The sequence below is a fragment of the Kwoniella dendrophila genome, chromosome 7 (genome assembly GCF_036810415.1).
Source record: "Kwoniella dendrophila CBS 6074 chromosome 7, complete sequence".
In the NCBI taxonomy this organism is placed as follows: domain Eukaryota; kingdom Fungi; phylum Basidiomycota; class Tremellomycetes; order Tremellales; family Cryptococcaceae; genus Kwoniella; species Kwoniella dendrophila.
Window position 1 is genome coordinate 1,201,281 of NC_089482.1, and position 21,086 is coordinate 1,222,366.

Sequence of the window (21,086 nt, forward strand, 5' to 3'; positions counted from 1 at the left end):
GCCATCGCTGAAACACAATGGACATAGAGTGATGTTCTTGCTACATTACTGCTTGCCAAAACACCGTCTAACCTCTTCCCATCATTTTCATGAGCTGACTCATGTCTGGTAGATTGTTCGTCAGCTCTACTCATACTCCAGGCAACGTGAAAAGTTTTCGCTGACCTGGCATTCCTCCTCCACCACCACCCATTCCCATGTTCTTCATCATTTCGCCCATTTGACTCATGTCAGGCATACCACCACCACCACCTCCACCACCCATCATGTTTCTCATCATGGCTCCCATATCCATACCTCCTGCACCTCCTGGTCCACCCATACCTGGCATACCACCCATTCCACCCATCATATCTTGCATCATCTTTTGAGCACCCTGAGGACCAGCGGCACGTATCTTTCGCATAAGTTCGGGAGGCATAGCTTTCTGTGATGCATGAAAAGCAGACTGATTAGAGCGATTCTTGTTACATGGGAGAAAGACAGCAGATGAGAAGCAGCCGGAGTCGGCAAGGTGCGGAATATGGTGGACAGACTAGGACTCTTCAACTCACTCGCATAGCCTCGATTTGAGCAGGTGACGGCTGACCATTTGGACCTAAAGGTTTACCTCCAGCAGCAGCTTGCATTTTTTGCATTGCTGACATCCAGCCATTTGCCCCTCCTGCTTGTTTAGCCATACCAGCCATCATTCTAGCTTGAGCTAATAATTCTTCTACTTCTCTGACACTTGTTCCACTTCCTTTGGCTACTCGTTTAGCACGTCTATTCAATCCTATTGGATTACCTGCTTTATCAAAGCTTACCTGAATGCATGAATCAAAATAAATCATTAGTACAGAATATAAAGCATGAAAATTTGAGGGGGAATTATGACTTACAAAGATTAAACCATCTGAATCTAATTCATCTTGTCTCATAGCATCAGTGATATAAATCATTCTCTTTAATTTTGATGAAGCTTCTTCTTCACCACCTTCTCCACCTAACATATTTGCAGGCATACCTGGAATCATTGAAGCTATTTTTGATAATGAACCCATTGACATTATATTTGATAATTGATCTTTCCAATCTCTTATTGTAAATTTACCTTGTTCTAATTTTTTAGCTAAATCTTTTTGTTTATCAGGATCGTTTGATCTTGCAATATCTTGCATATGTTCAACTAATCCTTGCATATCACCCATACCTAACAATTTTGATATAAAAGGTTCAGGCGAAAATTTCTCTAAATCGTTCAAATGTTCTCCTGTACCTAAGAATATTATTGGTGTTTTCGTTACAGCAACACTGAGTTATATGACACATTAGCAAATACTCGCATTACCTGCTAGAATCATTAAGGTCAAAACCAACTCACGCTGAGATAGCTCCACCACCTTTAGCATGACCATCTAATTTGGTTACTATTATAGCACCGAAATCTGCACTATCTTTAAATGCTCTACTTTGTGCTTCGGCCGCTTGACCTATCGACGCGTCTAATACCATTATTGTCATATCTGGTCTAACAGCTGCTGAAATAGCTACCATTTCTTCGAATAGTTCAGATTCCTGTTTATGTCGACCGGATGTATCCACAATAATCACATCGAATCGTTCTATTTCAGCAACTACGTGAGCTCGTGTCCTTGGGCGAAAGGCAACACCTAGCTTACCTTTTCTGAATTTCTCTACACCCAATGAAGCGATAGCAACAGGATCTGTTTCTGTATAACTACCATAGAAAGGTATCTTTGCTTTCGTTGCGTTTCTGCATGATTACTCGCAATGATCAGTTAAATGATGGGGTAACGAGAGCAGAACGTGATGAGTACTTACTGTTTCAATTGATCAAAAGCACCAGCACGGAAAGTATCTGCACATACTAAACCAGTTTTCATTCCTCTTCTTGCATAATGTACAGCTAATTTTGTACATGTAGTTGTTTTACCTGCACCCTGTATACCAACAGCCATTAAGACATTGGTTTTCCCTTTTACAGGTTTATATGGTTCAACACCTGGATCTACTAATGCTACTAATTCGTCAAATACAGCCTGAATCCCGTCAAAAACAAATATAATTAAATCAGTTCATTTATATTAAAGTGCGAGAAGGGCGTGTAACTGACCTTCTGGACAACATTTTTCTTATTTGCTTCTCTTCCTGCTGCTTTCTCAGCTTCTTCTAAGCTTTTCTTCACCTAAAGCAAAACATTCGGTTCAGCTGAATTATAGTTCAGTGAAACTGACAGCTGACTCACTTTAGCTTTTACTTTCGTACGCAGCTGAGAAACTAATTTAACATTGACATCCGATTCTAGTAAAGCTGCACATAACTCTTTCAGTAAAGCATCTATCACCTGTAATTTTGTGACATGTAATCAGTATGCTGTGACCATTGATTTCATTATATAAACAAAGAATTGTGTTTTGAGAGGTCGTCGGACTTACACGATCATCCACCACCGATGCTCTTGAAAGCTGATTCAAAGCTCCATGTAATCTTGCTCCTAAATCTGCTAAGACCATCTTAGTTGATCTGCTGGATCGGTATAATCGACAAGGATAATTTCAATCGTAATCTAAAATGCAGTTGTTTGACAAAATACAAATTGAACCGTCAAGATACCTCAGCAAGATATCGGTCATTCGAGACTCTTTGGTTCGTATTCGGCAACATGAGCGTGTCGTGCCTACTTTTGACATCAGTCTGTCAATTATTGAATCAGGCTGTGCGCCTATTTACCCCGCGCTGTATCATCAACGCGTTGCTGCATCATCATCATCATCATAAACATGCATGGACGTTATTGCTCACAGACAATGTCGAGTATATACACGTTACAAGAAAATACTTTGTTACTATTCTATTCTCTGGACATATGTTAATTGAGAAAGATACATAAACAAGATGTCATACGATCGTGTAGGAACGCCATCTCAACAGCTTATGTAAGTAGTCTAAGACGTTCACAGCGTATTTAACCGCTGACCTCTCAAATCAATATTGACAACTTCGTAAATAGTCAAGCAGATGATGAAGATTTAGATACATTATCATTCTCGCATCCAAACCCAGCAGGATCATCTTCAACTTCACAACAACAATCATATCAAAATACATCATCGTCATCTCAGGCTGGACCATCGAATCCTTCAGGTGTATCAGGTAGAATAGGTCAAAATGCCCAACAATCACGTACGGAAAGAGGTTGGGGAGGTGTGAAGACTGAAACTAGATACACTGGTGAATCAACTTTGGATGAACCAGTCACAGCTACTATAGTAAGCCTTGATGATTTCATTCGCCAATGGTACTGATAACATACTGATAACCGGTGTAGATGAGAGATCTAAATTCGATATATGCGAAATTACTTCAAGTGTTATATCCACCAAAAGGTGGTGGTAATAATCAACTGTTGAGGGATTGGGACTTATGGGGACCTCTAGTGATTTGTCTGACACTAGCTATTATCTTATCCATTGATGTAAATCCCTTTGCGCTTGATTCAGCTTTGCTAGTAAAGATGCTTACAATCTTGATTTGCTTTATAGGCCCCTCAAGAACAATCAATGCAAGTCTTCTCTTTGGTGATATCTCTAGTTACTATCGGTTCTGTTGTGGTGACTATAAACTCCAAGTTACTTGGTGGAAAGGTGTAAGTAGACATTATCGTGGCCTCAGTCCCACTTCGAATTTCTCCAGAACTGAAACTGACACGATCATATACGCTTCGAAAACAGATCTTTCTTCCAGAGTCTTGTGAGTGTTGCCTTGATGAAGACATGTAGTAGACACTCTTGATGAAGACATGTAGTAGACACTCAACTGTTAGCTAATTCGCTATAAACTCTATAGTGTGTGCTTGGTTACGCTCTTGCTCCGATCCTTCTCGCTTCGATAGTATCTTTACTAGTACACACATTGTTCGTAAGGATACCAGTCAGTCTGGCTTGTTGGGCATGGTCTGTATGGGGTGAGTCGAAAAGGTTCACTTGGTCGAATAGAAGTTTTCGTACTAATGCTGGCTTGGAATGAATAGCCTCAATGAACTTTTTCAATGGTACGCGGTTACAAGAATCACGTACATTTTTAGCTGTGTATCCAATGTGTTTATTCTTCTTTGTGTTCGCTTGGATGATCATGATACAGTAGCAGGTATGAGTCAATCTGAGTTTGACGTGGTCATCGCATATAGGATGAAACCAGCAAGGATTGTTTATAGATATTTATGCATTACAACTGAAATTCTAAGGAAAAGATACATTAAATCATAAGGTCATTAAGTTCAATCCGGTCCTAGGTGGACGAGTGATACAGGTGGATATTGACGGTGTTACAGGGATAGCAGGGGTTTATTCGGTTAGGAGTGGTCCAAGTCTCTAAGTTGACAATTTATCTTCTCTCTCCTCTTCACCATCATTTACCCTTAGGACTTTTGCAAATTCTATATAATTGAATTTACCTTGACGATCTGTGAAGGGACCTGAAAACAACTTTTCGATCTAGGTTAGGAAAGGTAAAAGTTTCTCGTTCAGTATTTGGTATAATGTCATAATCAGAGATATATTGAAGAAAGTAAATTGAATAAAAAATCCTCTTCATTGATGATGAAATGACATTCATTAAAAAAAACAAAAAAAAAACTTACTTCATCTTCAGACATTCTATCACCTAATTCACCTAACCAACCTTTAATTTCTTTAATATCAATTTGACCTTTATCTTGTTCATCAAAACATGAAAAAGCATCAATTAATTCTTTTTCAGAATCTAATTGAATTAATTTTTCACCCATCATACTTAAAAATTGTGTAAAATTTATACCTTCTGTAGCTAAACCTTTTTTATTTCCTGGTCGACAAGTTAATAAGGTTTCTAATAATGTAGGTGTAGGTGTTTGACCTAAATTAATTATTGTCAATACATCAGATAAACAATCAACAGCATGACATATTGTAGTTTGTATGTAGAAGTTGACGTAAAGAGATCCATTTGCTCACCTAAATGACTTAACATAACTTTCAAGTCGCTCTCAGTCACTCTACCATCACCATCCTGATCAATCATCGTGAACGCTTCTTTAAATTGTTTAACTTGTTGAGGTGTAAACATCGTGAATGCACCTCCTGAAGGTTCTCTTCTACCTTGAGATGATTTCACAACATTTGATGGAAGTCCTCTTCCTAAAGTGTTTGCTTTGGACTGTAGAAACAAAAAAAAGGATAGCCAGTATCAGCTTAACTTGATTTCGAATTCGATTGTACTTGAAATGTTCAACAACATGAATTGGTAGTGATTCCGAGAAGAGACCACTCACCATCGTAATAGATCTCGCCTGTTAGAAGAGGTTTACTCTGGAAAGCTGTTATATAATTTATATATACCTGAGCACAAGCTTGCAGTATCTTTCATTAATTAATATCTAATGGTTTGTTGTTGCATGTTGTTTGTTATTGCTTTCACTCGTTGATCTTTGATTTCAGCTCCGACGCGTTTCATGTTTGGCTCTCAGTTACGTAATACAAAAGCAGGCTGCTCTCTCGTCAAAAAAAGTTGAAATTAATTTTTGTAAAGTTAACCATGGAAACGCTGAAGGATTTTATCCTCTTTCTTTTTCTCTCTTTTTTCTTATTTGTTATTTCCATACTATATATACACCTCATCGAGTATTGGCTTCAACCTTTGTGAGTTACTGTTTTGCTTTGTATCCCAAATCTTTCTCTATCATATCCCTCTCTCATATCTGTCATGATGTTAAAATATCTTATCTACATTATCAGAAACTAAATAATGTTTAGACAACTTATTCCATATTTACTGAACTTCATCTTATGAATTTATCGTACTTTTTTTGAATTATGAATACAGAAGATGATAGCTGACCTGGAAAAACAGTCTTTTCACCATAGAATTCAACTTTACCTTTTCAGCTGATAGAACGACTGGATTCATTATTAGACTTTATAAGGAGTACTTGGTGTTTTATCCTGTACGCCCTATTTTATAGTTGTTATATTTGCTATATAAATTATAATATGCTCATGTATGATATTGCTCTGCTTCATTCTGATTACTAGCTAGCATTCGCTTAGCTTATACTTGTTGCTCTAAGTCCCACCGATTCAGCTTAAGTCGATATCTAAAAGATGAACTTCTACAAATCCGCGGCTTTGGCACTTGATCACCTAGATAAAAATCAAGGTTCAGTAAAAGGCTCTTTAGCTGCTGCAGGTATTAAATCCACACCTGGTGAAGGAAAAAGGATATTAGCATGTGAGATATTACCTTTGATATATGTCGATATAAGAAAGAAAGATTTGAGATACTGATTCAAATGACTAATTAGTGGTAATTGAAACGTTGAAATGTAAGTTTGAACTATCGTATTGAAGCTATATGTTTACTTGCACGTCTACAACAACACTAAATATGATATCATTGAGTACATACTGATGGCTATCGTTCTCTTAGATAAACCAATCTTATTAGAATTACTTAAAATCGTACCATTATTATCGTTGGAGAAAATAACATTTCCTAAAAAAGTACCTAAAGGTGCACCATCATCATTATCATTAATTTTAGTTTTATTACATGATTTATTATTTTCAATCAAAAATAAAATTGAAGCATCAGATTCATGGCCACCTAAACCATCAATTTTAAAATATCAAACTAGATTGAAAGCTGAATTAGTTAAAATTCAAATTAAGAAAGGTAAATCTTCAATAAAAGATTTAGCTAAATCTTCTTCTTCTGAAGTTTCTGAAGCTATAAGATATATAAGATTTAATACAAATTCCCCAAATAAAACTGTCAATGATTTACATAAAGATCTAAGTAAATTAGGTTATACGAAATTAGATGAAGAGAAATATCCTTTAGATTCGAAATCATATTTTATGGATAATCATTTGAATGATGTTTTATTGAATTTTAATGGTAATACAAATTGGTGGTTAAAGAATGATTACTATTTAGATGGTCATATAATTTTACAAGATAAAGCAAGTTGTTTACCAGCAAAAGTTTTAATGTATAATTGGAATGATGATGAAGGGGAATGTATTGATGCTACGTGAGTATATTTCGCAGACATTTCGATAACATCCCAATCTATCGGTCCTGAACAAACATACTGATTTGATCATTTCTCGTGATAAGAGCCGCACCGGGAAATAAAACCAGTTATGTTTCTGCTCTGATGGGTAATAAGGGAAAGGTAAATGAATATTTCTTATCCTCTGACACAATTGAGAGAACGAGTCGCTGATTACTATCTGCCGCTGTGTCTTAACCTATGTTCAGCTACACGCATTTGAAAGATCTCCTCATCGGTATAAGACTTTAACGAGTATGTTAGAAAAAGCACACTGTAAGAACGTTATACCGCAAAGAGCAGATTTTTTAGAATCTGATCCAAAGAGTAAAGAGTATAAGAACGTTACTAGAATGTAAGTTCTAGCAAATTCTGATACGGCTCGTAGTCTAATCAAGAGCGCAAAGACTGAAGTAATATTCATTTAATCCTAACAGTCTATTAGATCCAAGTTGTTCTGGATCAGGTATAGTGAACAGATTAGATTACTTATTGGAAGATGGTGAGCTTGACATTCGCCTCCCTTCTTTGTCAAGCAGTGGGCTAAGTAGCACATAACCTCTTAGATGTGGAAAAGGAAGAAGAATCAGAATTGAAGACAGAACGATTGGAAAAATTAGCTTCGTTCCAGCTACAAATGATTTTACATGCTTTCAAATGTAAGTGAGATCGATCACATGATCAATCTCCATAATATAAATCAATTAATTCCTTTCTTATGACTATGAAACGAAAAACAGACCAAAGACAGTTGTGTGCTGATTTTTTTTGTGTTTGTTTGAACATCATAGTCCCCTCAGCAAAAAGAATAGTTTATTCAACATGCTCGATACATCCAGAAGAAGACGAAAGAGTTGTTTTATCTGCATTACAATCAAAAATAGCAAAAGATAAAGGATGGAAATTAGCTCCTAGAAATCAAGTCATACCAACTTGGGAGAGAAGAGGTAGAAAAGAAGAATTGGGTGATGATGAGGGTGAGTGATTGATCTTTGCCAGTTACGCTTTGAAATATCGGTACATCCCAACTTGGGAATGATAGAAATCCATCAAAGTCGACAGTATATCTGCTAACATCTCAGTTATCCCATTGAAACCATAGATCTAGCACAAGGTGTAATACGTTGTTCACCTGAAGATAGAACCAATGGATTCTTCGTTTCTTGTTTCGTTAGAGACGATCCTGAAGGGTTGAGCATAAAAACCAAATCGCAACAAGATGAAGCAAATCAAGATGAAGCAAATCAAGTTCAAGCACAATCACATGGACAAGCACAAATCACAACACAACCTGAAGCTGGAAAATCTAAAATTGCTGCGAAACCAAAGAAGAGAGCAAGAGAAGAAGAAGTAGCAGTTGAGATTGTAAAATCAACAAGCAAGAAACATTCTGATTCTACCTCGTTGACAGCAGCAAATAACAATAATCTGGATGATCAGATTGAAATTGAAGAAGAAAAAATAATGACCAATGATACAGAAGAAGATAAGACGATTAAAGAGAAAACTGAAGCTCAATTAGAAAGAAATAAAAGGAAAAAAGCTGTTCAAAAAGAGAAAGCTAAAAAGAGGAAATTGGAAAAAGTGTAAATTCCTTTTTACTTTCCAGAACATATTGAACCATCTACACTGCGTAATGGCTGAACGCAACGAGATGTATTCGTTGCTCATTTCGCCAAATATCAATTAAATGTTTGGTATAAGTACGGTATCATACATACTTTGGAATGGAAATGACTGATGCTAACATTACACAATTAGCGTGATCACACAGACGTACACTGCTCTACCATTGCCTGGAGCATAGATCAAATGATGGTTCTTGTATCGAGTTTCGTAGATAGAGTATGGTCACAACTGATAGCGCTCTGATCATTGTCCCCCAAAACGATCCGATCGGCCTGGGTATAAGTTTCTGCTTTTTGAAATACAAATTTGTTATTGGTTTGATTCAGTGGATATTCACCTACAGTATTAAACATCAAGTGAGTTGATCCTGTGCATGTGATTCCAGTAAATGAAATCATCACAAGTACTGTACAATTATTTTGATGGTGGCTCAAACAATCCTCTTGATTGTTCTGGTAATATAATTTATAATCACTGGTTCCTCTTCAATTCCGATAATCACGCATCAAACATATTTGTCTGATGTAATCTGTAATCGGGGAAAGCACGTCCCCACCTTACTTGTCTTTTTCCCCACTCTGTATTTCAACCTTTGATGGTACCTTCTTTTCACCTGCTAATCATCCTTTGACCGTATTATCCTCATTGGCTCGGTCAAATATCAGTCTGAATTGAAATTCACTCTCACACTTCCTTTGGGTCCATTGCCCGATAGTTCACACTTTCCCTTCAGCTTATACTCATCCTTGACATAGGATCATTCTTTTGAGCACTTACCTCCATATTTTTGGGTATGTGCTTATCCAGTCTAAAACACAGAACGGACATAGTATGTCTTTTGTACTATCATTCCCCGATAGGATCGGATCGACATTATGCTTGTTCTGGCTAAAGAAAGGGTGATCATATGATCTTTTGTGTATTACAATCCGGTTCGAGAACAGATTATTACTCTGTAAGATATTTTTGATTGTCCATTTTTCGGAGTATAGTATAGAAAGGACGATCCGAGTATTACCGTATCAACATCATATCATCTACTATCTGTTGGAAGGCGAATCTGTTCTATTGCATGGTCTTGCTCAAAGAATAAGATATATAAAGCCTCTTCGAAATGCTTGAGAATGGGTTTTCCTTCTTTATCCAATTCGGGATTCAATAAGCTTTTCACTAACTTACTAGTACTTCTTAACTACTCAAATCAATTTTGATCGATCTATTTTAGCTTGAAGCTATCAATTCAAACTTAATTTCAACTTCAAAGATGTCTCCTTCTTGTAAAGTAAGTTTGGAATGTTTACATGAAGTAATTGTTAATAGTAGTCTAGATAAATGCTAACTTGGGTGGCAAACACTTTTTTATTGTTTACTCGTACTGTAGCTCTGTCACGGTCCTCTCGCTGCTATGCCAGCTGCCAATGAAGTTGAATGTCATGCTTCTGTAAGTTTTTCTTGAAAGATCATTAATAATATGTTTAATGTAGTTACTAATAACGATCTTCGCGTTCATGCCCATACTTAGTGTTTACCATTCGCTTGTCCAGGATGTATAAAATCAAATAAATCATCTTATACAATTTTAAATCTTAAGAATCATATTTACGATTATCAATGTCAAGAATGTATGATTGAAAATTCATCAAAACCTTTAACTACAATTATCAATGCTCATCATCATCATCAACCAACTTCAAATAATGGTCCTGCTATTTATTAAATATGTCAAGTGATGTTGAAATAAGTTGAGTTGGAACCATGTATGTAGTAGTAATATCAGATTTACTTAAAATATATTATGTAGATCTAGATGATCTGTTTTGTAATATACTGTATATATTCTGTATATCATGAAAACATTAATTAGAAGATATCACAGGATATGTTTTAAGATCGATTTTGAAAGAACTCAACACGTTTGTAAGTTATTGTTGTTGTATGTACTATTTATATTACTATTGTATATAACGTCCATATTATGCCATGAATGAATTTACGCATTTCCTCACATACTCATTTCAGATTATTATCGTTAATGCTGTTCATTACTGCATGACATACATAAGAGAATCATTATATGGTCGTTAAGATTATATCGTCTGCTCTAAAAACCAGTAATGGCTTCATCCCCTTATTTTTCCCTCCTTTCTCCTACGTGTTCTCATATCCCAATACTGTAATATCTCATCTGGTCTCTATCCCCCACCCCGTCTCTTCCCCTTTTCCTTTCCTTAGCTTGCCCCTTTTTGCCACCTTACTCTCTTCCCCCTCCCCCCTCAGCCCAGTCTCTCCCTACTCCGTCCATACCTTTATCGCCTCTCTTATACTATCGGTCTTCCATCCACCCGAAGGCAATATACCTTGCATCTTCGTATCCACCTCTTCTCCGTCATCAAATTGAGTCAAAATTGTTCTTCTATAGTTTTCAGTAACATCCTTGATCTTCATTTCTAGGATATCTCGATTGATAGAACTTTGTCTGACTTTATCTTTCAATAAACACATCAATGATATAGGTGGGACTTTATTTTTCCATAAATATTTAACTAATTCACTTTTGTATTTGTGATTGTAATTGTTGTCATGATCATCATTCCAATTAAGTGATTCACTATTCGAAAGATACTCCTTTACTAATGCTTGAACTTCAATTGGAGCTGTTGATCCATTATTCATGCTTGGATTTGCTGGTTTACTTAATAACCTGATTAAAGTCGAAACGAAACTTGGTCTAATCAAAGCGAATCTTTTCTCTTGGTTATTACTTGTACCAGTATTTGAATTAGAAGTAGATGAATTTGAGTTCGTATTGAACGATTTATCATAAATTTCTTGATAAAAGTATTGTATAAATTCAAGTTGATTTAAATTGTCTACTATTGAATCGTTTGAAGTCGTATTTGAATTTGGATTCGAGATTGATTTGAAATTCATAAACATGTTCAAATAAATCCAAATTAAATTTGGTTTATCTAAAGATAAACATTCTAATAAGATTATACTGATAAATTCATCTAGACCTATACCTTGATCGTCGTTACTACCATAATTATTCTTATTATGTAGGAAAGAAGAGAATAATCTTGATAATAAAATCAAATTTGATTTTGGATAATGTAATTTAATTAAATTTTCTAATTCCAATTCCTTTTTTTCTGATACAGCATCATTGTCATTGACATTGACATTGACATTGATAATATCAGTACTAGTACTACTACTGTTATTTATAGAACTCGGTGGTTTTGAATTCGATAATAAATCATAATGTAAATCTATACCAGTCATTGAACCAACTCTAATAAATAATGATCTATTTCCTTTCGGATCGGAATTATAATCTAAAAAACCTAATTTTTTCTTGACATATATAATTCTATTCGATAAGAATGACATCTTATCTTTATTATTACTGAGAGAAGATGAAGAGGAAGATAGATCTAATTTAATTGGCCAATATCTAGGTGAATCAATTTCGATTGAATATATATTTTCAAATGGTGAAATCAATGTAGGTGAAATTAAATTTTGTTGTCTAATTGAAGTAGGTTTTTTCTTGCTGTTGCCATTATGATCTTTTTGAGATACTATAATATTATTATTATTCTTAGGTTCTTTCAATTTTAACTTGATAGGTAAATAAATAGTTTCTAAAGTATCTATATCTTTTGCAATTAAACATCTAGGTTCAATGGCTAATGACCAAAGATGTCTGAAAGGTTGTGGATATGAATAATTATCATTTGAATTATTTGAAAATCTCGGAAAAAATGAAATAGATAATACAGCAATAGATAAATTTGATGTACCTAAAGTATAATGACCTTTACCTAAAAATAATAAACCTAATGACATATGCATTGCCATATGTGTACCATAATTTATACCTGAACCTTCTTGTCCATGTGAAATTCTTAATCTTCTTAAAACACTTAATTCACCTGTTCCAGACATGATCATTGATAAAGATAATGTAACTAAATTTAAACACTGTCTTGCTGCTGTCCTCTTGATTTTACCTTCATATGTAGAACCTCCTATTGTCGATGATTTGTTCAATATACCATAAAACGTCATTAAATTTGTATGTGCTAATTCAGTTGCTGTACCAGCATATTTAATTCCAATTGCGAAACATGCTCCAGAGACGATATTCAAATATGCTAATTCAGTTGATAATTCCATGTTACTACTTCGTTTATGTTGTCCTTGTCCATGTCCTTTATTAGCCATTTTGATGAATTCAGGTAATTGATCTTCTATCCACCCCATTGTAGGTGTAATTTCATCCCATAAAATCAATGATCTTGCATATGTGCGTAACAGTAGTAAATCAGGTCGAATTTGATCTAATTCAAAGTTTGATTGTGGGATTGATAACATATCTGCAACATCTTTACGACCAGTCTTGAGATACATTAAACCTAAAGCTAATGTAGCTCCAGGACCAGTAAGGTTATTATCTATGATTGGTACTGTACTTCTTCCTTTTGAACTATCTGATGATATGGGAAGATCACCTAATATACATCTTCTAAGTTGAGTTAACATTCTTCGATCTACTTCTGATGTTGATTTACCTCCTCTACCAAGCATAATCAAACCAAAAGCTATAGCAGCAGAGAATGAATAAGATTCTTGATAATCTGAAAATCCATCTACATTTGCCATTTCTTTCCTTCCTACTTCGCTTAGAGCTACTTCAGCCATTCTAAGATTTCGACTACCAGCATAAACCAAACCTAATCCAACAAGTGAAGAAGATTGTATAATTGGTGAAGCATTAAGTTCCATTGATCCAAGAGGTAAAAGTGCATGAGTATGCAGTGAAAGAACTTTTGTTACTAGTAAATCTTCACTACCAGCATAAGAACAAGCTAAGCCTAGCAGTAGCCCAACTGACGTGAAATCGTGTCTTGGTTCTAAAAGTGGGAAAGCATGATAAGCCATCAATGATCTCAAATGACCTGTCAAACCCAGACCTAACAGGAATCCACCATGTTCCGCGTTGAGTGCATTAGGTCTATTGAAGACTATCCAGGAACTATCGATACCATTGCAATCTGGTGAGATGGCTAAACCAGCCGCCACACCATTATGGAAACAAGGCCATTCAGCACTGTCAGATATAATTTCTGCCTTGAGTATTGGTTTACCAGGACCAACTTTGACGGATAATTCGATAAGTGGGATATTCCAAACATCTATTACATTGGTAGATCGGGTACCAAAATTCAACATCCCCTGACCCACTGGTATTGATAAAGTTCGATTGGCAATGGTATTAACAACAGTTTGATGATACCGAGTAATATCCGCTTCGGATGCACCTTTAGGATCTTGAATAGCGATTGTACGTATACGTGTAGTTTGCATGATCCGTTCTACTTCTTGCACACGACGATCCGATCCGAATCTAACATGAGGTAGAGCAGATTGAGGTAATTTTTTCATTTCTCCATTATCCACGTCTAACAGTTCTTTGATTGTGGGGATTCTTTCTGGACCAAGATCAGTACCATGTTCTTCTCTTTGGATCATACCTTCTCCATTCGCTCGAATACCTAAATCCCATCTACCGGTGATCTCGTACATCTTGACATCCCAATCTTTTGGAGGATTATATTGACACATGCGAATCATTTCCAAGATGGGCAGCGCAATACCATATGGTAAATCAGATATCCACTCTTCATCCAAACCTTGATCAATGATATGTTTAACAGCCGCTGCTGCACGAGCCAGTACAGGTATTTTGGCAGAGAAGTGAGCATAAATCGAAGTGATCAGAGTTGTCTGTCGACAAGGATCGACATGACCGAATTCAGATAAATGTGTTGATGAAAGTAGATAAGCAGGCGAAGGGAATGGCTTGGTTCGTTTAACTAATTGTCGGTGTAGGAAGGTCATAATATCCGGTGGTACGTCAAATTGATCGAGAAGGGCGGTATCGTATATTATACCTAGATAAAAAGATTAGCATTCTATTCAAAAAGAACAAATGTTTTCAGGGAACTCACCTTCAATAGGATTTGATCGTGAAACTGCATCTGGCAATAATCTAGCCCAATAATCCTTCCAGTCCAATTTACCCACCTTACTAGCTAGATATGATACTAGCTTAACCACGTCTTTCACATATTTGAGAGTTTTGGAAGATAATCGTAGATCTTGCGCTACCAAATGAAGAGCCAGCATAATTGGTGCTGTAGTTTCCAGTCCAAGTGTCTCGCTGGATATCGTTTCCGGCATGGACAAGGTAGGGAGTTTTCGATGCTTTTGACGGATTCTATGAGCAAGCCGACGCGTTGTCGGATCAGATGATTCTTGATTATCTCGTTCGAGTATTTCGTGGGCTGTTGTGGGACACCGTTCTACTTCGATTTGTAGCACTGTAAGTATAGTGTTCTTGAAAGTTCGCCATGTTGGTCCATCCTCATTTTGCTGTATAGTAGGTAACCTCTGTATACAAGCTATAAGTTCTCTTTTTAATGAAAAGAATTCTTGAGCTGACAAAACACAAGATAAAGCTTCTAAGCATTGTTTGATTAATAGATGTTTGATTCTGAAATCTGCGTTTATTTTAACTGATTCACCGTCTTCAAAATTTACAGTGAACCTAGATCCAACAGAGTCTGCAAGTTTGACGATTCTCCTTTCTGAATGTGCTCTAGCATGATTATCATTTACAGCCATTCTTAAACTTGAAGCTAATTTTCTAGCTACTTCCTCATGACCCTCTCTAGTTTGAGAAGGAACTTGTAAAGCTATTTGTCTTCCTCCACTAGTCATTATTGATAGTGTGCCAGTTCTTGACAGGATAATGGTATCAACGATCTTATGCCTTGTTGAAATTAATGGAATAGCTGACAAGCATTCTGTGGGTGGAGAGGGTGTGATAGAGAAATGTTGATAAGGATTTGAACGGAATTGAGCATGAAATGAATATAGTTGGGGAGTATGATTAGGTTGAGAGATATGTATGTTGATCATCACAGAAGATGAAGAAAGATCATCGGAAATAAAGACGGAAAGGTTTTCGGGTTTCACAGTGCTATACATCATAAGGGTTAGTGGATATAATAGGTAGAGATGGCTCAATCAAGGATTTATATACTCACTAAGGAGTTTTCCAAGCCCAAACCCTGTCCAGAACCAGATCGCTTCTTTTGTCAATCTCATCTCTTTCCAAACCCATCATCATAGTAGTTTCTCTGAGATCAATTTCTGCCATAGCTGCTAAACCCATTTTGCCATTTGTGTCATGTAAGTCTTTGAGGTTGAAAGATGAGTTCGCACCGGACGTTCGTCTATTTGTTTCCTGAGTTGTAGTAGTGGTAGTTGTAGTAGTCGATAATATAGATAAACCTCTACTTTTTCGTTTTGTTATTTTACTTAGAGATGATGGAGGAGGTATGATTGGAGCAGGATCTAAAGTAGCTTGAAGTTCGTCTGTCAAGATATGTTGATCTTGAGCTGGATTACGTGACATTCTAGGCACTCTACGCTGAGTTCTATCTAGTGGATCAGATATACCTGATACTCTACGATCTTTTGATGGACCAAATGATGATGGGTTGCGATGTAATGATGGTCTACCCGCTCGAACAGATTGAGGTATTATAAGTATAGGTGGTTCAGGTTGATTACTAAGTAAATCTTCAGGTCTCATCGTTCGTGGATTTAGAGGAGAGATAGGTGTAGGTTGTTCAGGTTCATCAGGTACTTTAGTCTTACGATAAAAGATAATTTCATTTGATTGACTATCATGTGTAATGATGAACGGATATGGATTTTGACATACATGAATGATTGTTGAAGAGGATTTTATTGGATGAGTTTGAGATTTCAGTTTTCCTGTTTGTTGATTGAAACCATTGTCTACTCTTCCTTCTACTATCATTTTGAACTCATCAAATGGATTATCTAATGTATATAATCTTGGTAAAGATGTAGAATTATCATCTTCTAAATCCATCAAATCATCTAAAATTGTCATTGATGAATGTTCCATCATACCCTTTAACAAACTTCCATAGCCAGATTTTCTTTTTTCTTTGTCAAGTTTTCTTATTTCTCTCTTCTCTAAAGCTCTTTGAATTATCAAACCACCTTCCAAAGTTGATATAGGCCAAGCATCATGAATAGGAAAAGGTAAATTTACAACTACATCTTCGCCTGAAGAATAATAAACATGTGCGCGAGTCTGTAGAAATACAACCAAAGTTCTTTCTATACGACTTGAGTTTAACATTGAAGACGATGATGACGATGAGGATGATAATTTAGGTGTTCCCCATTTCTCGTTTTGAGAATTATGGAAAGGTCCAAAAGTTCCCGGATATTTCGTTAATTTGATAACTTGTTTACCTTTATGTCTATTCCAAGAATTACTTCCCAGATCAGGTTTGAACCATGTAAAAACAGCTTTTGTCACATCTTCATTTTCTAAATCATATGTATATTTTCTAAATATCTGTGATCCCCTACTCCATATTACGGTTTTACCGTACCAAACTAACTCTTCTTCGTTATATTCTACTTGATCTTCGTTATTTTGATTACTTGTCGTCTCTATAGCTTGTAAGGTTCTACCTATAGGTTTATCATCATCATGTTGATGTTGTTCGTGAAACAAGTTGAAATGGTTATTAGGGTGTTTACTAGGTCCAGGATCTCGTCTTTCATATAAAATCTGACCAGGTGAAATTGCAGGTCCCAATATAGCAGCTTGAAGCATTTCGCTTGATATTGCGAGTGTCAATTTAGGCTTCAACGACTTGTGGTGCACAATATATAGACATCTCACCTGTTTCAATTTGAACATTACCAAGGTGGTTTTGGGTTGTCGCTATGCAGTTGTTTTTGGTTGTTGCTTCTTCGTTCGCGTCGCGTGTGTGTCATGAGTGATTTCACGTGACACACCTCCCAAGCACACGGCGGGAATCTCCGCTTCTCGTTCCTCGATCTGAATCACTGAATCACGATGACGTCTTGATGTATGGTCTGTATGATCTTTTACGAGAGTTTTTTTCGGTTTTATCACTAATTTCTTCTTTTCAATAAACATCATGCTAATGCTGTCACATCGTGAATCTGAATTCGAATCTGAACAAGAATGAATAGTAATAATGGTAAACTAATCTAATCTGCGATACATTTGTACTATACGCGCGAGTCTTTAGACCAAGCTGAATTGACATATCATACAGATCGTCTATCTATTCAACCTTTGATAGATCGATATCTTTTATATCGTATATTTCAACGCGTCTTTTCAGTTATTTTCTTGCTTTTGATTTTCTCATTATAACGGCAAGATAAACGAACCCTTTTCAAAGGGGATAATAATCAACGTGTCGTGGTATTTCAAAACTATAACAGAGGAGTTATTTACTCTTCCACATAATTTACCATTAGAATATATAAAGGATTTACCACCTGTTACTATAATTGAAAGTGACGACGAAGACGAAGATAAAGATCCATCTAAAGAACAACAAGACGAGGAAGAATTTGAGGATATTTTAGATTTTGACACTGACGTTGACGGTATACCTCTAATAAATATGGCAGAAAGACAAGCTTTAATAAGTACAGATAGTACTACCAGTATTAGTAGAGGTGGAGGACAAAGACAGTATGGTGGTACAGGTAGAAGTAGAAGAGGTTTAAATAGAATGACAACTCAAGAAATTAAAATTAAAATTAGAAAAATGGCAGATTTAGTTTCTTCAGAAGAATTAGGTAATAGAGAATTCACTGATTTGAGTCTGTATGAAAAGAAATCACTATTAATTAATAGAGAATTAGAGTGAGTATTTTAGAAGTCATTTATGTGGATGGTTTGTTTTACTGATACTTTGATTAGCGAAATGGGAATGGGTAAATATCAATGGTGTGTATTCACATTATGTGGATTAGGATATTTCTTAGACTTAGGCTGGGCACAAGCTTTTGGTTTAGTTGGTTCTGCTATTCAACAAGAATTAGGTGTACCAGGTTAGTCTATTATATATGCTTTCTTTGAACTAGGATATTTCCATGTTGACGATATCCTCTACCAGATTCCCAAATTGGTGCATTATCAACTGCTTTCAATTTTGGTTTGTGTATCGGTGCTTTCGGCTGGGGAATGTTAGTTGATATCGTTGGAGTACGTCAATCTTTTACTGTTATACATGTCACGGATCATACTGATATTCACCACAGCGACGATGGTGCTTCAACTTTACATGTCTTTTCTCAACTATCTTCGGTCTTTGTTTTGCTCGTAAGTGGGTCTGTAATGGTCTGCCTTGTCGAGTATACTAAAGTAATCTGCAGTGCCATCTAATTACGTTTTAACATGTATACTTGCTTGCCTCATTGGTTTGGGTGTGGGCGGTAATATCCCTGTTGACGCTACTATAACTCTCGAGTTCCTGCCCACGGTATGTCGGATCCCACTGAAAACGGTCTTCCACTTTGATTGACTCACCATTCTACCAGAAAAACCGATATCTGCTTGCTGCTCTCTCGACTTTCCAGGTAAGTCAACCTGCTATCGACTTCTAGTATCTCAGGTACTGATGTTCAACTTTCCATCTATAGCCAATAGGAACAGTCGCTGTATCGTTATTAGCTTTTGCTTTGATCCCAAAATACTCCTGTGATACATCTCTCAAATCATGTAATATAAGTGAAGCGCCATGTTGCTCTCGAAGTAATAATATGGGATGGTAAGTGTATTTATGTGCGATTTTGACTCGATTTCTGCCAGATTTAGAAGCTTATCTATGACAATATTATTTAGGAGATACACCATTATGATATTAGGTTTCTTTACATTATTGATCTTCTTCCTTCGATTTGCTGTATTTAAATTTAGAGAATCACCTAAATATCTATTATCAAAAGGACATGATGCACATGCTTTAGATATTTTACATTCTATCTCAAAATTCAATAAGACAAAATCACCTACTTTAACTATTGAAGATTTTAGAGCATTAGATTATGAAGAAGCAAGAAGAACTGGTCAAGATGATCCTCACAGTCGATCAACAACTCAAAATTCTACTTTACAACGTTCTACATCTACAGCAGATATAGCTAAAAGAGTTACATTAGGTGGATTACAAAAAACTTTCGGACATTTAGCAGGAATGTTTAAACAGAAAATATACCTCTGGTTATTTATTAGTCTATCAATCGCTTATATGGCCTTATTCTGGTCCTTCGCTTTGGCAGGTTACTTCTTACCTTTAATCTTGAAAGCAAAAGGTATAGATGCAGATGGAAGTTTAGCCGATACTTATAGATCTTACTTGTATATTTGTAAGTAGGAACCTGAATCATATATCAATTCTTACCAAGTGTGTCGCTAACGGACACGATCTAAAATTAGATACACCCGGTATAACTGCGACTTTAACAGCAGCTTGGATTACAGGTTTCTCCAAATTCGGTAGAAGATGGATTATGGTGATTTCATCAGCTTTAATGGGAGCTTCCCTAGCACTTGTAAGTTACTTCACAGCGAGGAATTCTATATATAGTATTGGTACTGATCACAGCCTATATCGTCATAGTACCAATTAGTCGATTCTAGAGCAGCAAATATCGGATTTAACGCAATGGAATATTGGTTCCAATCTATATATGCAGCATTATTATATGCTTATACACCTGAAGCTTTCCCAGCTACATTTAGAGGTTCAACAAGTGGAATGTTATCAACTTTAGGTAGAATAGCAAGTATCATAGCACCTATAGTTGGTGGTTCAGTTTATCATGGTTCTGATTCACCAGGTGTATTATGGTTAGCTGTAAGTCATCCTTCTCCTTGCGTCTTGAAAATCAGCAAAAAGGAAACCAGACTGATTCGTCTATGGCTTATATACTATAGGCTGGAGGTGCATGGATCTCAACCTTAGCTATTGGTAAGTCAACGGTAGATTTGCTCAGCTTCACAATAAGGACTGACAAATTCGTTCCTTTTAGCTTTCTTACCATACGACACTAACCGAAAAGAAAATGCCTAAGTTGATGATAGCGTGCAAGGTAGTTTGTCGAGTACATAGCACGAATGACAATTATTGTCCTGGGCCTCTTATATCTTATGTAATCCTTCTTTTCCATACAACTGATTATACGATACATCACATACGATACGAAGATGAATTCACGATTGCTATATTGATTATTGAGATTCCACAGTATATAGATATCGCGTTCGAATGCTAACGGTGATCTCCGAAAAAGGAGGATGGATGACCGGGCCGAGAATGACGGAGTGTGAGAGTGGAGGCTAGGTTGCACCAAGAATAGAAATCACATCATGGGTCGTCCTAGGGGAATGAAACCTCCACCATCTTATATATTA

The 21,086-nt window shown here is 36.2% G+C and overlaps 7 protein-coding genes across 7 annotated transcripts; 4 read left to right on the forward strand and 3 right to left on the reverse strand.

The window, feature by feature from the left end:
* Window positions 1–67: 67 nt before the first annotated feature.
* On the reverse strand, window positions 68–2,516 carry L201_005656 (signal recognition particle protein SRP54; the record flags this gene model as incomplete). The annotated part of the gene is made up of 10 exons (XM_066221385.1): window positions 68–105; window positions 166–427; window positions 555–806; window positions 882–1,293; window positions 1,364–1,604; window positions 1,662–1,756; window positions 1,825–2,042; window positions 2,117–2,188; window positions 2,249–2,347; window positions 2,439–2,516. The coding sequence occupies 10 exons, from the start codon at window positions 2,514–2,516 to the stop codon at window positions 68–70; spliced, it is 1,767 nt and encodes a 588-aa protein (XP_066077482.1).
* Window positions 2,517–2,898: 382 nt separating this feature from the next.
* Window positions 2,899–4,146, forward strand: L201_005657 (uncharacterized protein; the record flags this gene model as incomplete). The annotated part of the gene is made up of 7 exons (XM_066221386.1): window positions 2,899–2,939; window positions 3,014–3,272; window positions 3,332–3,478; window positions 3,546–3,649; window positions 3,735–3,753; window positions 3,850–3,967; window positions 4,034–4,146. 7 exons carry the CDS (start codon window positions 2,899–2,901, stop codon window positions 4,144–4,146), a joined length of 801 nt encoding a protein of 266 aa, XP_066077483.1.
* Window positions 4,147–4,373: 227 nt separating this feature from the next.
* On the reverse strand, window positions 4,374–5,314 carry L201_005658 (uncharacterized protein; the record flags this gene model as incomplete). The annotated part of the gene is made up of 4 exons (XM_066221387.1): window positions 4,374–4,496; window positions 4,643–4,896; window positions 4,995–5,196; window positions 5,312–5,314. 4 exons carry the CDS (start codon window positions 5,312–5,314, stop codon window positions 4,374–4,376), a joined length of 582 nt encoding a protein of 193 aa, XP_066077484.1.
* An 826-nt stretch (window positions 5,315–6,140) lies between these two features.
* On the forward strand, window positions 6,141–8,683 carry L201_005659 (uncharacterized protein; the record flags this gene model as incomplete). Its single annotated transcript, XM_066221388.1, has 9 exons — window positions 6,141–6,267; window positions 6,341–6,361; window positions 6,466–7,072; window positions 7,159–7,216; window positions 7,303–7,448; window positions 7,531–7,595; window positions 7,660–7,752; window positions 7,885–8,070; window positions 8,196–8,683. The coding sequence occupies 9 exons, from the start codon at window positions 6,141–6,143 to the stop codon at window positions 8,681–8,683; spliced, it is 1,791 nt and encodes a 596-aa protein (XP_066077485.1).
* Window positions 8,684–9,986: 1,303 nt separating this feature from the next.
* L201_005660 (uncharacterized protein) lies at window positions 9,987–10,439 on the forward strand (the record flags this gene model as incomplete). Its single annotated transcript, XM_066221389.1, has 3 exons — window positions 9,987–10,004; window positions 10,104–10,163; window positions 10,245–10,439. The coding sequence occupies 3 exons, from the start codon at window positions 9,987–9,989 to the stop codon at window positions 10,437–10,439; spliced, it is 273 nt and encodes a 90-aa protein (XP_066077486.1).
* A 572-nt stretch (window positions 10,440–11,011) lies between these two features.
* Window positions 11,012–17,459, reverse strand: L201_005661 (uncharacterized protein; the record flags this gene model as incomplete). Its single annotated transcript, XM_066221390.1, has 3 exons — window positions 11,012–14,682; window positions 14,740–15,773; window positions 15,841–17,459. The coding sequence occupies 3 exons, from the start codon at window positions 17,457–17,459 to the stop codon at window positions 11,012–11,014; spliced, it is 6,324 nt and encodes a 2,107-aa protein (XP_066077487.1).
* Window positions 17,460–18,288: 829 nt separating this feature from the next.
* On the forward strand, window positions 18,289–20,745 carry L201_005662 (uncharacterized protein; the record flags this gene model as incomplete). Its single annotated transcript, XM_066221391.1, has 12 exons — window positions 18,289–18,533; window positions 18,591–18,721; window positions 18,787–18,875; window positions 18,932–18,992; window positions 19,046–19,152; window positions 19,211–19,249; window positions 19,313–19,440; window positions 19,515–20,038; window positions 20,109–20,224; window positions 20,293–20,529; window positions 20,610–20,643; window positions 20,705–20,745. 12 exons carry the CDS (start codon window positions 18,289–18,291, stop codon window positions 20,743–20,745), a joined length of 1,752 nt encoding a protein of 583 aa, XP_066077488.1.
* Between the last annotated feature and the right edge of the window lie 341 nt (window positions 20,746–21,086).